This window comes from Leptopilina heterotoma, unplaced genomic scaffold (genome assembly GCF_015476425.1).
Source record: "Leptopilina heterotoma isolate Lh14 unplaced genomic scaffold, ASM1547642v1 Lhet_14, whole genome shotgun sequence".
Taxonomy (NCBI): domain Eukaryota; kingdom Metazoa; phylum Arthropoda; class Insecta; order Hymenoptera; family Figitidae; genus Leptopilina; species Leptopilina heterotoma.
The window spans coordinates 3,358,544-3,376,248 of record NW_025110859.1 but is presented as its reverse complement, the minus strand read 5'-3'; the positions used below and the strand labels follow the sequence as shown (position 1 = coordinate 3,376,248).

General features: G+C 23.5%; 1 protein-coding gene across 1 annotated transcript; it reads right to left on the bottom strand.

Annotated features, from left to right (window-relative positions):
- Positions 1 to 1,173: 1,173 nt before the first annotated feature.
- LOC122498036 (WW domain-containing adapter protein with coiled-coil homolog) lies at positions 1,174 to 17,639 on the bottom strand. The gene is made up of 12 exons (XM_043605531.1): positions 17,463 to 17,639; positions 17,233 to 17,266; positions 15,818 to 16,055; positions 15,645 to 15,730; positions 10,811 to 10,891; positions 10,401 to 10,596; positions 9,967 to 10,311; positions 9,663 to 9,886; positions 5,616 to 5,757; positions 5,281 to 5,507; positions 5,019 to 5,146; positions 1,174 to 2,373 (listed from the first exon to the last, which is right to left on the bottom strand). The coding sequence occupies exons 1-12, from the start codon at positions 17,501 to 17,503 to the stop codon at positions 2,295 to 2,297; spliced, it is 1,821 nt and encodes a 606-aa protein (XP_043461466.1). The 5' UTR covers positions 17,504 to 17,639; the 3' UTR covers positions 1,174 to 2,294.
- Positions 17,640 to 17,705: the final 66 nt, after the last annotated feature.

Here is a 17,705-nt window from a genome sequence, read left to right as displayed (position 1 = left end):
CATAATGTCTAAAAAAATAATTAAAAACTGATGTTTCTCTACGAGATAGCAATATTTTTTGTTTAGACTTAATTTGTTGATTTTGTATTTTAATTTATAGACACAATATTACTAATATTGTAGAATATTATTATAGTTTTTAAATAGAAAAAAAATTCTATTAAAAAATTCGACTCTTTATGAAGAGTCAGTATAGTTTGATTTTTTAGTGTTTAGATAAGAAAAAAATCGGCGGGAAGATAAGTTTGACAATTAAGAAACAAAACAAAATTCTTCTGTCAAAACAAAAGAATTATTCTTATTGCAAGTTATATTTTTTTCCTTGCTTGTAAATCTGGAGTAAAAAGAAAAATTGTCTTCTTGAATAAAAAGAAAATTTTTCCTTCATTGGAAAAAAAAGGGGGGTGACTAGGCAAATTATCGTCGAGAAACATCACGTTAGTATTAGAATTATTCTCCTCTGTACAAGAATACCATGGAAGTTGAATATATATATATATATATTTTTTTTTTGTAATTTTATTAATTTAGACAGTAAATTGATTTTTAGGAAAAAAAAAATTATCACCTAAATGTTCGGAGGTTTGGACCAAAGAATTTTTGCACATTAAAGTAATATAGACATTTTTCGTGGGTCCTTTTTCTATTTTTCTTTTTCCTTTTTTATATTGTACAAATTGAATATTAATAGGAATATTGAATAAAAAAAAAATTCTTTGGATCATACCGAAAATGAGAAAGAGAGAGAATGAGAGAATGTACGAGAGAAAAAAAGTGTGTGAGAGAGTGAGAAAGATAAAAAAAAAGAGAGAGTGTGTGTGAGAGAAAATAATGTATGAAATTTAATAAATTGATCTAAAGTAGATAGATATTATTTTCTTTGGGGTTCTTAATGTTTTTTATTAACGAATTTTTCTCTCTTTTTACTTCGCTCAGAATTTCTGTAATATCTGACTCACTCTTTGACAGTTCCTCAATGAAATATAAAGAAAAAAAGAGAAATATTTTTCCATTGAATTTAATTCTCCAAATCCCAATTTTTTTTTATCTCTAAATATTCTTTTTGTTATGTTTAAAAATTAAGTAATAAAAAAAATTCTTTTTCGTAAATAAAATTTTTAAAAAATTTGTTTAAAATGTTGATCCTACATAAAAAAAAAGAAGTCGAGGAAATAAAGACTCAATAGGCATTTTTATTTCATTTTAACCATTATATTCGGAAATAAAAGTTCAATAAATACTGAATACAGTGACCAATTTTTATTAAATGTTTTAATGTTATTTTTCATACGTTTTTTTTTTTGCCACAAGGCCTAATAACAGTGTTCTTTTGCGTTCTTGGTTTGAAAAAGAAAAGATTACTTCAAAAAGGAAAAGTTCATTAAAAAATAAGGACGCACGTCAATATTTGCAAAAGGCATAAAATCATCGTGTAAAAGCATTTCGTATAAAAAAGGCGTTTCTTTTTTTTACTCTATTTCTAGTTTTTATTTTAATAAGAAAAATGCGCTTCAAATCCAAGGAACGTAGCTCGCGATTTGGTCCCTCTCTCGTAAAACAGTATTTCCTGTTATTTAGGATGAATTAATTAATTAAACTTTTAATCAATTAATTATTATTAACTACTAATTAATCTATTTTCTTTTTTTTTTGTATTTTCCAAAGTCATAATAATGTATTATTATAATATTATAAATGTATTATACGCGAGAGGTCAAAAGAGAACATTGAATGCGAGTGAAAAAACAAAAAAATTGATGAAAAGCACGCACAACAGCAGAAATTATAATATTTTTCTTTTTTTTATGATGAAGAAACTCTGTATTAAAACTTGTGGCACGATGTTTCTTTATTCCGAAAAATTTACAACAAAAAAAGAAAAAAACCAATTATCATTGAACTATAGTTTAAAATGCCACTTAATCAATGGGATATGAAACATTGACACGTATATAACATAGGTAATACAGTGGACAAGATCAGATATACAATTTGGTACAATTCTATTTTTTTTTGTGTCGTGACTGAATGTATCTTGGATAGGCCGCACAATCCCGAAGAGGTACGCATTAATTTCTTGGCTGTCACGTCGCTGACAGCCCAAGCCTCTTCGGGGAGCCCAGTCATTTTTTATTTTATTTTTTTTTGTTTTTTTTCACTATTTATATCACTTCTATCAATGATATTATAATTTAGGTAAAATCTTAATGAGAATATTAATAAGTATGTTTTTATTATTTTTTTTTCATGAATTAATTATAGGTTGTAATAATTATTTTATAAAGTCCCTTACACTAAGAATCATCAGACATGAAGGAATTTTGGGATTTCAGCTCCTCTAGAGTCCGAATTTGTTGACGGAGAAACAATATCCTGTAAATAATTACAATTTTTAAGTTAATGAACAAAAAATGTGAATACATATATTAAAATTTGAATTTCAGGCCTCGGATCGACTTTAAGGTGCAAAAAAAATTGCTTTAGTCGATTTAAAATAGAAAAAAGTCGTTTATTTAATTCAGTGTCATCACAAAAATTTTATTTTTTATTCTTCTGATCTTTCACTGATTTCTAAATTTAATTATTTAAAACTTGAATAATTTCGTTAAATAAATATTTAAATACTTCTTGTTTGTTTTTATACGGGAATAAAATTTTGAAAATTTCTATTTAAAACCTTCTGAAATTTAATAACTTCTAAAAATTACAACTTTAATCAGTTCTTTATAATGATTTTAACTGTCCCATGTTTTTTAAGTTATTAATTAATTTTCAAAAAATTATAATAAAGAAATTCTTAAAATTAATTTTTCAAAAATATTTTAAAAATAATTTATGAAAGATAATAGTTTTTCAATTATATAGAATTGAAAAATTTCCAAACAATTGAAATTTGGTAAATTCTATTAAAAAAATAATTGAATTTTTAAAGAATTTTAATTATTAATATAAACGCGATTTCTCCAAGATTTTAATAAATCTAAAGAAGTCATATGTTGTTAAAATGTTAAAAATAATTGTAAAAATTTGAATGTCATTATTTTTTGTATGTATTTGAATTTTTGGAAATTTGTATTTAAAAATATTGAAAATAATTGAAATTTAAAAAATTAGAATGCAAAAATTCTAAGAATTATTTTTATCCAAAATATTTTTATATAATTTTTTTGTAGCTAATTTTCATTAATTACTATTTTTAAATTTAGACTTTAAGATTTTTCATTAAAACTTTTGAGAAATCAATCATTTTCAAAATTAGCAATTAAAATTCTTTTAAAGTTTATTTTCAAAAATTTTTATCAAACACTTTGAAAAAAATCAATTATTTTCAATTAAATTTTACAAAATTTCAATTATTGAAACTCTTTTTTTATTGTAAATTTTGAAAATTTATTTAGTAATTTATAAAAATAGTTGAATTGTTTCGAAGAAATTATTAAAAATTTTAGGAAATAATTGAATTTTATGGAAATATTTGAAAATATTTTAATTCTTACGAGAAATTCAATTAAATATGTTTTGAAAATAATTGAATTCCTGCAAAGAATTTTAATATTTATAAAAATAATTGAATTCTTGCGAATTTATAAAAATAATTGAATTGTTTCGAAGGATTTATTAAGATTTTAGAAAATAATTGAATTTATTCGAAATATATTAAAAATTGTTTTAAAAATTAAATTCTTCCGAGGAATTTAATTTCAATTATTTTCAAAATTTGCAATTAAAATTCTTCAAATGTTGATTTTCAACAAATTTTTAAAAAACACTTTAAAAAAAATCAATTATTTTTAATTAAATTTTACAAAATTTCAATATTTGTTGAAACTCTTTTCAATTGTAAATTTCGAAAATAAGTTGCATTTTAAACTAAAAATTATTGCAATATTCAGAAGAAAAGTCGAAAAAGTCGTAATTTTTGAAAATAAGTCGAAAAAAGTCGCATTTTTTGAAAATAGTCGAAAAAAGTCGAAAATGTTATAATATCTGAGGCCTGGAATTTTGATACATTTTTTATATTAATAAATATTGATTTTTTTAGTTTTATCATTGTTTATAAAAATTACATGTTTTGGAAAATTAATAATTTTTATATAATTTAATAAAAGTAGCCTTCAAATTAAAAAAAAATGGGAAATTCAGGCTGGCCACATTTGATTTTGTTTTCCTCTGATTTCAAGTCAGAATTTTGGCTTCTTTCTGACTTTCACTCTAAAAATAATTAGACTCACAAGAAAATGTTTCTGATTTTTTAATTTTTAAATACAATTCTTCAATAAATAATTATAAAATTCAATTATTTTTTTCATTTAAGTAAAATTATGCGATTTAAATTTGATAAATAAATGATTATGAAATTCAATTTTTTTTTTGAAGTTTTAAGTAAAATTCTTCGATAAATAATTAAAAAATAAATAATTTTATGAAAATTCTTCGAAAAATTAAATTGTTTGTGGTGACCCTGGTTTATTGAGTGAACAAAAACAATTCAAGAAAAATTAAATATTTTTAATATTCCCTGATCAATTTTACTTTCTCTGAGTTTTCTCTAAATTTCCTGATTTCGCAAATTTGTGGCAAGCTTAAATATATTTTTCTAAGTGCTAGATAAAAACCAATTTCTCTTTTAGAAATTTTTTGCAAAAACCAAAAATTATCATTATCGTTAAAAAAATCAAACATAATTCATATTTAAATGTTGTATACAATTTCTAAACTATTAAATTAATTATAGAAAGTAAATTTTCTAATTTTTTAAGTAAGAAATATAATATTTTATTAATATTTTTTTTTTATTTCTACTTATCAAAATATTTAATTTACTGAAAAATGAACTCTGAGGCCTAAATTGAAATTGGACTAATTTATCAGTTATAAGAAATGCTCCAGTTGTTTAATATTTAATGGCACCGAATTTTCTTTTCACCAGTGTAATTGACTCAAATTTTTTTCTGCGTTTATTTTGAATCTCGAAAGAAAAAAATGGTTAATAAAAATGATTTTTGATTAAAACTCACCTTTGTTCCTGCAACGTCGCTTGAATTTCTGTCAACCTGACTATAGATCGCGCAGTTTTTAATTCTGCGGATACACGTGTGCATTGTAAACTGCCCATTGTATGTGCTTCTTCACTAAGCTTTTGCGCCTAAATTTACCAAAAATCGAAAGAAACAAACATTACAATAAATAAATAAATTTCAAAATGTATTCAAAGTATTATTACTTATTTTCATGAAAATATTAGAAATAGAACAAATAAGAATTGAAATGTAATTTTACCTGTTTTTCTAGAATGTCCGCGGGAAAAGCACGTACATGTTGAGTTAAATCTTCTCGATAATGATTTGCGAGTGAAGGCGTGAGGGAAGGCGTCAGAGGCGGTTGAACTCTAGATAATGCTTGTAAACCACCTCCATTACCTAAACTTCCTAGTGAACCTAATGTACTTAATCCTTGTAACGAACTGAGACCTTGGACACTAGAATTCGTAGCTCCTGGACTCGCTACTGTAAATAATTAGCAAAAAATGATTTAAAAACAATTTAAACTTTAAATTTTCCATTTTATTCTCTTTATTTTTTAGTTTAATTACTTTAAATTAATAATTCTCTTACTTTTTCGAACGTCAACACAGTCCTGAGTCTCCGAATGTGTAGGAGTTGGTGGACCTTCACTAGTGACATTACCACTAGTGTCAACTTTTAAAGGAGCCATAACGTCATTCGACATATTGGCTCGTTCTCCACTTCCCGATTGCTGAAAAATATTAAAATTCTTCTTATATCATTGATTAATAATTAGATTTCTAATTTTCTGTGACTTTTCAACGTTAAATGGTATTTATCAAAAAATTTTTTAAATTATTTATTTTCTTTAGAAGGATTTTATCAAAATTTTTGAAAATAATTGAATTCTAGAAATTTTATTAAAATTGTATTGAAAATAATTAAATTTTCGGAAAAATAATTTTATTATTTTTGAAAATAATCGAATTTTTTCAAAGAATATTTAAAAAAATTTTGAAAATAATTTAATTCTTGTCAAGAATTTTATTCAACTTTTTGTGTTTATTAATGATTGTAATTAATAAGTTTATTATTAAATTACAGTAAATTTTATGAAAAATTATTGATATAAAATTAAATTCTTTTAAACATTTTTATTATGTAATAATAAAAATAATTGAATTCCTGTGAAGATTTTTATTATTTATGAAAATAATTGAATTCTTGCAAAGAATTTTATTATTTATAAAAATAATTTAATTCTTGCGAAAAATTTTACAATTTACAAAAATAATTAAATCGTTTCGAAGAATGTTATTAAAATGTTTGGAAAATTATTGAATTCCTGGGAATTCCTTTACGGACCAATTACTGACAAAAATATAACGGATCCGAGTCAAATAAGAAAACATTTCACTTAAAACTAGAAATTAAATTTTTGTATAACTATAAAACATGAAGATATCGATCACTCCGAGTCGAAGACTCGGAGTGATCAATTTCTTCCTGTTTTATAATAATTATTTTATTATTATTTGTGAAAACAATTGAGAAGAATTTTATTACTTTTGAAGAATATTTAATTTTTGCGACGAATATTATTACTCTTGAAAATAATTGAATTTTTGCAATAATTTGTAACTTTTACAATATCGAATTTTTTTGTGTTTTTAACTAAAATTCTTCTATAAATGCATTATTTTTAATAATTTTTAAAAAAGTTCTCTAAGAATTTTCAAATTCATTTGTTTTTAATTCAATTTTACAAAATTTCAATTAATTATTCGTAAATTCTTCAATTAAATATATATTAGAAAATAAAAACTTCAAATAATATAAAAAAAATTCACTTACAATTTTTCGAAATAATTAATTTCAAAATTCTATTATTTCTGAAAATTTACGTTTTAACATTCAATTATGATATAAAATTTTAATTGAAATTCATTTTTAAATCAATTTTTATTAGAAAATTCTACTAGAATTCAATTATTTAAGTAGAAAAATAAATAATTTATTCAAAGAAGCTTTTACGTCCGAGTTGTTTTTTCAATTAGTAGGTAAAAATAATAAATTTTTTACACGAATACATTCGGACAAATGGTTATTTAATATAAAATTCACTCCAACGTTTCAAAATCAAAACGATTTCCTCTTCAGGGAGTCAATAAATAAAATGTTTTACATTACATGTCGAAGAAATTAAAATTTTTTTGCCAAAAATTGGAATGTGTCATTTGGTCATTTCAGTTCTAATCTTGACTTCACAATTTACACTTGTCGTCACTGTGAATTGTTGAAAAAAGTTTTGTTTTTTATTGTTTTGTTATTGTTTATTTATTTATTATTTTTTGTGTTGTTTTTATTATTTATAAATTGTTTTTGACCATGGATTAAGTTTCCGGGTTGTTATTAACTCCAAATGACACATTCCAATTTTTGGCAAAAAAATTTTAATTTCTTCGACATGTAATGTAAAACATTTTATTTATTGACTCCCTGAAGAGGAAATCGTTTTGATTTTGAAACGTTGGAGTGAATTTTATATTAAATAACCATTTGTCCGAATGTATTCGTGTGAAAAATTTATTATTTTTACCTACTAATTGAAATAATTTATTGAATAATTGAATGTTCCTTAAAATTCAATTCCCATACAGAATTTTATCAACAAATTTTTAAATAATTGAATTCTTTCGACGAATTTTAATATAATTTTTAAGAATAATTTCATTTTTCGACGAATACGATTAAAATTGTATTAAAAATAATTGAAATTCTGCAATGTGTTTTATTATTTCTGAAAATAATTGAATTCCAAAAAAGAATTTTATTATTTACGAAAATAATTGAATCCGTGTAAAAATTTTATTATTTATGAAAATAATTGAATGATTGCGAAGAAATTTATAAAAAATTTGTAGATAATTGAATTCCTGTGAAATTTTTATTATTTTATGAAAATAATTAAAGGTTTGCATATATAGAATTTTATTAAAATTTTTTTTATATAATTGAATTCTTTTCGACAATTTTTTTAAAATAATAAATATTAAAAATCATTGAATTGAGGTAAGTTTTTAAAAAGAATTGAAAATTTGCGAAAACTTTTATTAAAATTTTGGAAAATAATTGAATTTTTGGAGAAGAATTTTAATATTTCTAAAGATAATTGGAATTTTGACAAGAATTTAAAAAAAATTTTGTAAATAATTGAATTTCTGCGAAGAATTTTATTACTTTTGAAAATAATTGAATTTCTGCAATATTTTGTAATTTCTCCAAACTTAAATTTTTTTTAAGTGTTTTTAAGGGGCCATTCAAGTATTACGTAAGCATATTTTTCAGGTTTTTAGACCCCCCCTCCCCCATGTAAGATTTTTTATATGCATTAGCGCCATTTTTTCTAATGGAAATAAGCAATAGCTAGACCCCCCATCTCCCCCTTAAATGCTTACGTAATACTTGAATGGTCCCTAACCAAAATTCTTCTATAAATTCATTATTTTTAATAATTTTTGAAAAAGTTCTGTGAGAATTTTTAAATTCATTTGTTTACAATTCAATTTTACTTTCTATTATTCGGAAATTCTTCAATTAAATATGTTAGAAAATAAAACATTTAATAAAATAATTTCAAGTAAAATTGAAACAAACTTTTTAAAAAAAAATCCATTCTTCTACAGAATTTATTTATTTAATTATTAATTCAATTATTTAAATAAAAAAAATAATTTATGGAATAATTGAATTCTCATAAAGAATTTTATCAACAAATTTTTAAATAATTGAATTCTTCGCGACGAATTTTAATAAAAGTTTTATTACATTTTTCTAGGAATTCCATTAAAATTGTATTAAAATTCAGCATTGAGTTTTATTATTTATAAAAATAATTGAATTCTTAAAAAGAATTTTATTTATGAAAATAATTGAATCCTTGTGAAAACATTATTATTTATGAAAATAATTGAATAATTTAGAAGAAATTTGTAAAAAATTTGTAAATAATTGAATTCCTGTAAAATAATATTATTTTATGGAAATAACTAAATGTTTGAGTTGAATTTTATAAAAAAAAATTTTAAATAATTGAATTCTTTTGGAAAATTTCATTAAAATAGCAAATATTAAAAATCATTGAATTGAGGAAAATTTTTGAAAATAATTGAAATTTTGTCCAAGAATTTTATTAAAATTTGTAAAAATAATTGAATTTCGAAGAAGAATTTTATTATTTTTGAAAATAATTGAAATTTTTACTAGAATTTTTAAAAAAATTTTGAACATAATTGAATTTCTGCGAAGAATTTTATGAATTTTGAAAATGATTGAATTTCTATAATCATTTGTAATTTCTCTAAAATTCTCCAAATTATATCTTACAATTCACGAACTTTTTGTCCTTTTTCTTTCAAATTACGGACCTTTTTTTTTAAAAAAACGGACTTTTACAGACTTGATGCAAATTTACGGACCTTTACGGAATTTACGGACTTAGTTCGAGCCGTGGAAATTATTCAAAAATTGATAATTTTATTTGAAAATATAAAACTTTGTAATTTGCAAAATAATAAAAAGTGGGATATCGCCAGTATATTATATACTTTGAATGTGGAGCGTGAAATATTTGTAAAAGAAAATAATAATAATTACCTGTCTGGACAACATAATTGCAGTTTGAAGGGTTTGCAGAGCTTTTTGAGGGGTGATGTCAGGTTGTTCTTTGCTGCCAGTAATTTGTGACAGAAGTCTAGGTAAATTTGCGAGTGACACCGGTGGACCTGGAGCATTGCTATTACCATGTTGTTGCGTTGGTGATGCTAATTTTCCAGGGGCTTGAGGTATCGTTGAAGGGTGTGACGTTAATCGAGGTAACGCTGTAAATTGAAAAAATTGAATTTATAAATCTATTGGAATTATTAAAATAAAAAATAATGTAGAGAAAATAAAAACGCACCTGTAGCTAGCAATACCGGCCCTTGGGGAATTTGATCGTGAACATTGGATGTCAGTGGTTCTGAGGTGGGTGTAGAATCACCGGGAGAGATGTCCATGTCTTGTGTTTGACGTTCAACTCCCAAATCTTCTCTGCAGGAATCTCGCTCTTTCTCACGCTCTCTCTCACGTTCTTTCTCTCTTTCGCGTTCTCGTTCACGAGACGAGACATCCTCTCGACTGCTATTCCCACTGTTACTACTACATGAGACCCAATATTCGCGTTTGTCAGTTTGCCGTGATGATTTACCATCTCGCGCACTACTGGCACTGCTGTTTGATCGCGAGTTGGAATGTTTATCGTGACCTGCAATCAAAGAAGAAATCATTAATTCCACTAGAAATCAGAAACTTTACAATTTTTGAGAATAGTTCTTATTTTTCATTTTCACTTACTTGACCTACTGGAGTAGTCATTGGATTGACGCTGACGACTATCGGTTCGAACAATCCATTCTCTCGGCTTTTCCCATTGTGAAACTTCAGTTTTGCAATTATAATAATACTTCTTCCCTGATGAACTCATATGCTCCGACCAGTCGCCAAACCTGGCCGTGCGTTCCATAGTTCCCCGTTCATCGCCCCGTTTGTCCTTTAAATTCAAATTATTAATAATGATTCTCTATATTAAAAGAAGAAAGGGACTTAAAAAGCAAACAATAAATAAATAAAGCTAATACAATAACTTGTATTAGTAACTGATTATCTTTCTGTATTTTTACTCCAAACACTATGAACATAAACATTTTTTGCCTCTACCTTTTTTTTTGGTAGCACATAATTATTTTAAAACAAAAAATACAAACCTGACACGAATTATGCGTTGGCTTCCGTTGTGAAGACGATTCTCTAGATGAGTTTGAAGATATTTTTATAGGATGCAAAATCTATCAAAGAAAAACAATGCAGTATTCTTATTAAAGAAGCACGGTAAAAAAAATCGAATACTACAAAATTCCATAGAAATAATACAGGGTTGCAGACTTCGCACTCGATAATTAATTTTAAAAAAGTAGCTTTCAAACTAAAAAAAGTAGCTATCGAAAAATTAAACTCGACAACCAAAATAAAAACTGGTTTTATACACTTTACAAAACTGACAAAAATTCCCATCCTATATTTTATTTTTCTGACTTTTTCCTAATTTTCATCAAAAATATTTACTTCTTTCTTATCCTAATGCTAATAAATTGAATTCCTACAACGAATTTTATTATTCATGAAAATAATTGAATTCTTAAGAAGATTTTTACAAAAAATATTTTCAATAATTGAATTCTGTTTAGAAATTTTATGAAAATAGTAGATATTGAAAATCATTGAATTGCGAAATTTTTTTTAAAAATAATTCAATTTCACAAAAGAATTCTATTAATATTTTTAACAATAATTTAATGTCTGTGTGATTATTAAATTTTTTTAAAAATAATTAAATTCCTAAAAAACATTTTATTATTTATGAAAATAATTGAATTCTTGCGAACGATTTTATTAAAATTTTTAAAAATAACTGAATTTCCAAGAAGAAATTTATTACTTTTAAAACTAATTGAATTCTTGCATTGATGAATATTGTTATTTATGAAAATAATTTTAATTTTGCAAAGAATTTTATTAAAATGCGTCAAAATAATTGAATTTTCGAGAATAATTTTGTTATTTATCTTTAATAATTGAATTCTTAGGAAGAATTTTATTAAAAATTTTCAAAAATAATTAAATTCCTGAGAAGAAGTTTATTATTTCTGAAAGTTTATTAAAATGTTTAAAAAGAATTTGTAAATATTTGTGTAAAATTTTCTTATTTTTGAAAATAATTGAATTCTTGCTTAGAATTTAATCAAAAATTTTGTTAAAAAATTGAATTTTAATGAAAAATATTATTATTAGTGAAAGTAATTGAATTATTGTAAAGAATTGTATAAAATTTTTGTTAAACAATTGATTTTTTAAAACTTTTTTAAAAGTTTATTTAAATTTTAAAAATTTAGAAATTTTATTATGTATGAAAATAATTGAAATTTAGATGAATTTTATCAGTTTTCCTTTTAAATAATTGAATTTTTTTGCGAAATTTTATAAAAATTCTAGATATTGAAAATAATTGAATTTCGAATATTTTTTTGAAAATAATTGAATCGTTTTGAAGAATTTGATTATAATTTTTGAGAATAGTTTTTTGATTTCTAGTATTAGCTATTTTAATTAAAGTAGTGGAAATTCTCAAAACAACAGAAATAGTAGCTTTTAGCGTCTGAAATCTAAAAAAAGTATTCAAATAGTAGCATAACGTAAAAAAAGTAGTAAATGGTAGGTTTTTGTAGATGAGTGCGAAGCCTGGGGTTGCCACAAAAATTTAATCCTGTTTTTCCCTGATTTCCAGACAAAATTTTTACTTTTTCCTTTAAGCTAAAGTATACTCTGAATCACTCTAAAAATGGTTAGATACTCAAAAAAATGTTCTATTACATTTATTTACAAATTTCTTTAATTGTCAAATTATTCAAAAACATCAATAATTTCTTTTTTAAATAAATATTTAATTATTATTAGTTTTTCATAGAAATAAAGATTTTCAAAAAATCAAAATTTAAACCTTTTTGAAATTCAACAACTTATAAGAATATTATTGTAAAACATGAAGATATTGTTACTGGAACTTATTCAAAATTATTTTCATAATTTCAATCCAATTACTATTTTCTAGAATTTTTAACTGAAATTCTTCTTTAAATCAATAATTTTTAATAATTTTCATAAAAGTTCTTTGATAATTTTCAAATTCACTTGTATACAATTCAATTTTACAAAATTTCATCGATTATTTGAAAATTATTCAATTGTGTATTAAAAAGTAAAAAACTTGAAATAATTTTGAAAAAAATTCAATTAAACTTTTTGAAAAAAATTAATTCTACAAAATTGTTAGTTAAAAGTATGAAAAATTCAAATATTCAAAGATTTTAATTTAAAAATCTCTTCAAAATTCCATTATTTTTAAAAATTCATGTCACAATGCTTTTAATATTAAATAATTCTCTAAAATTTTAAATGAAATTCATTTTTAAATCAATTTTTATTAGAAAATAATACGAGAATTTAATTATTTGAATTTTAAATACAAAAATAAATAAATTATTGAATAATTGAATATTTTTTAATATTAAATTCTCATCAAGAATTTTATCAACAAATTTTTAAATAATTGAATTCTTTTGACGAATTTTTAATAAAATTTTTAAGAATAATGATATTTTTCGAGAAATTCGATTAAAATTGCATTAAAAATAATTGAAATTCCGCGATAAGTTCTATTATTAATGAAGATAATTGAATTTCTAAATAGAATTTTATTATTTATGAAAATAATTGAATCTCTGTACCTATAAAATTTTATTATGTATAAAAATAATTGAATTTCAGAGAAAAAATTTATTATTTATAAAAATAATTGAAATTTTGACGAGAATTTAAAAAAATTTTTGCACATGATTGAATTTCTGTAAAAAATGTTATTATTTATATAAAAATAATAGAATCTCTGTAAAAATTTTATTATTTATGAAAATAATTGAATCTCTGTAGAAAATTTTATTATTTTTTATTTATGAAAATAGTGGAAGAATTATTGCGAAGGAATTTATAAAACATTTGTAAATAATTTAATTCCTGTGAAATGTTTATTATTTATGAAAATAATTAAATGTTTACGTAGAATTTTATTAATTTTTTTTAAAATTGTATTCTTTTGGAAATAAAATAGAAGATATTAAAAATCATTGAATTCAGGAAATTTTTTGAAAATAATTGAAATTTTACCAAGAATTTTTGACAATTTTGATGAAATTCTTTTTAAAAAAATCATTATTTTCAAAATTTTTAATAAAATTCCTTTAAAAGATTTATTTATTTTCAACAATTCAGATAAAATTCTTCGAAACAATTCAATTATTATTAATTTTTAAAATTCTCCTCAAGAATTCAATTTTTGGAAATAATAAAATTCTTCTGAGAAATTCAATAATTTTCAATACAATTTTATTAAAATTTCTCTAGCAGGTTCAATTATTTTTAAGAATTGTAATAAAATTTTTCTAAACAATTCAATTGTTCTCAAAAGTTTTTAAAAAAATTCTTTGTAAATTTCAATTATTTTTATTAATGAAATTTTTCAAAAAAAATGTTATTATGTACAAAAACTCTAATTAAATTGTTTAAAAGAATTTAATTTTCTATGAATAATTTCAATAAAATTTAATAGGAAAATTATTAATTACAATTAATAATAAACACGATTATTTTAAAAACTTAAAAGAAAATCTTCCTAATATTCAATTACTTTCAAAATTTTCAGTAAAAATTATTAAATAAACTCCATTATTTTCAAGATAATTGAAATAAATTCTTTAAAGCAATTAAATTATTTTAAAGAATTTTAATAAAAATCTTAATTTATGCGATTTTGTTGTTTATCAAGTTAATTGAATTCTTTTGCAAAATTACTTAAAAATTTTTTTAAATAATTTATTTTCTGCAACGAATCAAATGTTATTTGTGAAAATATTTGAATTATTGCAACGAATTTTATTGTTTTATTAAATAATTGAATGTTTCTTAAAATTGAATTCTTTCCACAAGTTTTAATAAAATTTTTAATAACAATTGTATTTTCCAAGGAATTTATTTAAAATTGTATTAAAAATATTTGAAATTCTGCGATAAAAATAATTGAATTCGTAAATGAAATTTTATTATTTATGAAAATAATTGAATCTTTTCGTAGAATTTTATCAACAAGTTTCTTCTATAATATTAAATTTGTTGATAGATTTTATGAAAATAGTAAATATTTAAAAACATTGAATTGCGAAAAACTTTTGAAAATAAATGAAATTTTGCAAAGAATTTTATTTAAATTTCTGAAAATAATTGAATTTTTGGCGAAAGTTTTTGCTATTTATAAAGATAATTGAATTCTTGACGAGATATTCATTAAAATTTATAAAAATAATTGAATTCGTGCAAAGTATTTTATTAAATTTTGTTTAAATAATTGAAATTTTGCCAAGAATTTAATTAAAATTTTTGACAATAATTGAATTCTTGAGAAGAATTTTGATATTTATCAAAATAATTGAATTTTGGAAAGGAATTTAATTAAAAATCCTTGAAATAATTGATTTTATGGGGAATTAATAAAAAATATTTATGAAAATAATTTTCAAAACAAAAGTTTCCAATTGAAAGTTTTAACGACAGTTTGCTAAATTTGGTGTGAATTCATCATTAAAAAAAAAGAAAAAATTGGGGAAATTTAGGGAAAAATAAGGTACGTTTAGGGGCCAAAATTATAAAAAGGGGACTTTTAGGGAAATAGGGGACAGACTGTGAAGCCTGAATACAAAATCGAAAATTACAAATTTAATTTTAAATCCACAAATTACAATTCCAAATCTTTGATTAGAAACAAATTGAAGAATGAAAACAACTCGATGATTCCAAATAGAGAACATCGGGTATGTAAACAGAAATTAGTTAATTATATCAAACTTTAAGGACCAGGACCACCGTTTCACTTATCCTGGTGCCTTAATAGATGACTTTTCTCTTCGAGAAGGGGAAAAAATTGACAAATCTTACCTCTCCACTGCTCCTATCATGATTGGTCCTGTGTTCTGAATCCCTGCTTTCGCGGCTCCTCTTATCTTTCGGAGATCGTGCACAATCTGCAAAAGAAATCACGTATTTCGTAAAACTTGAACATTTAATTAATAAATAAAGCTAATTATTGTATAATTAAAGGAGAATCTCACCGGAATACTTGTCCCTAGAGGAGGATAACTTATAGTCTCTGTTTTCTCTCTCCTTCTTGTAAAGAGGTTTACTGGCATAATTACGGGGGCTGTCACGATCTGCTCCCATACCCATTCCCAAACCTCCGGCTGGACTGTACGAGTTACCATTTGGGGAATCTCGCATTCGCCCCTCGTAACGACTATCCGACGTGGTCGACGAGGAGTAGCCACCCTTTGAACTACTGTATTTTGTGTTCTGCAAAAACAATTCAAAACATTTTAAACATTAATCTTTACATCTCAAGATATATTAAAGTATATCAGTAAAGTATATCTGTAAAGTGTTTACGAAATTAAAACAAAATATTTCAATATTGCTGCATATAAAAACAATGAACATTAAAATATAAATTAAGAAACAATATTTAAATCACGAAAAAAGCAAATGTTAACTTTTTCCGCAATTGCGTCCTCACGAAACAAATATGTCAATTTCATACTAAAAATTCATTGTTTTTTAAATACCAAATAAACATAAATGTCATAAGCAATGTGAATATTTGTTTCTTAACAATTTTTTCAAGAGTTTACCTGCAACAATAAAAGGTCAACAGAAGTATCTGGGTTATTGATTTTTACAAAAAGTGAGGTTATGTTTACAAGAAAAGATCTAAGAAATGGAAAATTTAATGACAAATACAAAATAAGAAGTAAACTAATCGAAAAATGTATAAGGAATACAAAAAAATGAGCACAAAGACAAAATTTGTTGTTTAAAACTTTGTTAAGATAAAAAAAAAAATAAAAACAAAGTAAATGAAAATTTGTCACTAAGGAAACAGAAAAAAATATTTCAATCTTAGAAAAGAATTAAAAACATTTTTTTTACTCTCCTTTTCTGAAAAATTTCAAAAGCTAACCAAATAATTATAGTTACAATTAGAATTTACACTTAGAGTTTTTTCTTGATAAAACTAAACATCAAATATTATGCTCCATTAAATACAAACATAAAAACGAATTGAATAAAAATACATCAAAAAGAATAGAAAAATAATGTTAATCCTGACAAAATAAAATTACAAATGAAAAAAAGAATTTAACAAGACAAATCATTAACATAATGGATATTACAAAAAAAAGAAAGTTTCACAACAAATTTTGCCTGAATTGATGTTTTAAATGGTAAAAATGACAAGAAGTAGGTATGTAATGAAAAAAAAAAAAAATTGTACATCGAATTGGTTAGTGGTGGGGTAATTATGAAAATGAGAATTGAAGATGAAAAAAATGTGAAAATTAGCTGAAAATATGAATTACGTTAATGGAAATATGAAAATGATGAATAAAATACGTGTGACAAATGATTCGTGTTGTGAGATGAAGCCCCCCTCCCGATCCCGTGGCACCCAGAAAACACCTTTGATATTTACCTGATAGGGATGGGCCTGGTGTTTGTCGAAGTACCTGTAATCATAGAGAAAAATTGTCAGTTAAAGAGAAACAAATAATTGGGCTTTCCTCGATGGACATTTATGAAAATCCATCACGGAAAATAAACCCCGGGAATGGCGGTGGTGATGATAGCTGGTCGGACAGACGGACGTCGTGATCGGTGAGGTTGGTTGTGTCAGGATCAAAGTATTTGGACGAAGAGCCCTACCCATCGCTGATCCTTTGTGGTTTCCTCGCATGCATTACCATCAATGCCGGTGTCTAGGGAAAATTCGCGGCCTCGGAGGTTCCCTTTTTGTTCGGTCAATGTCATAAAAACAACATTAACGTTTATTTAACAGTCAACTTTCTTTCTACCCGGACGCCATGTCACATACGTGATTCGTTCTCTACCCCGGCCGCAACGAAGCCGTGTCAATAGAAGAATGCACTTCCCTAACGTCATTAATCG

Excerpts from the sequence above, each read along its gene's own strand:
- LOC122498036 (XM_043605531.1), bottom strand. The coding sequence starts at position 17,503 with ATGGTAATGCATGCGAGGAAACCACAAAGGATCAGCGATGG. Across the intron at positions 10,597-10,810 it reads CAACGCATAATTCGTGTCAG|GACAAACGGGGCGATGAACG; the intron begins GTTTGTATTTTT and ends TTGAATTTAAAG. Across the intron at positions 10,312-10,400 it reads TGACTACTCCAGTAGGTCAA|GTCACGATAAACATTCCAAC; the intron begins GTAAGTGAAAAT and ends CTTTGATTGCAG.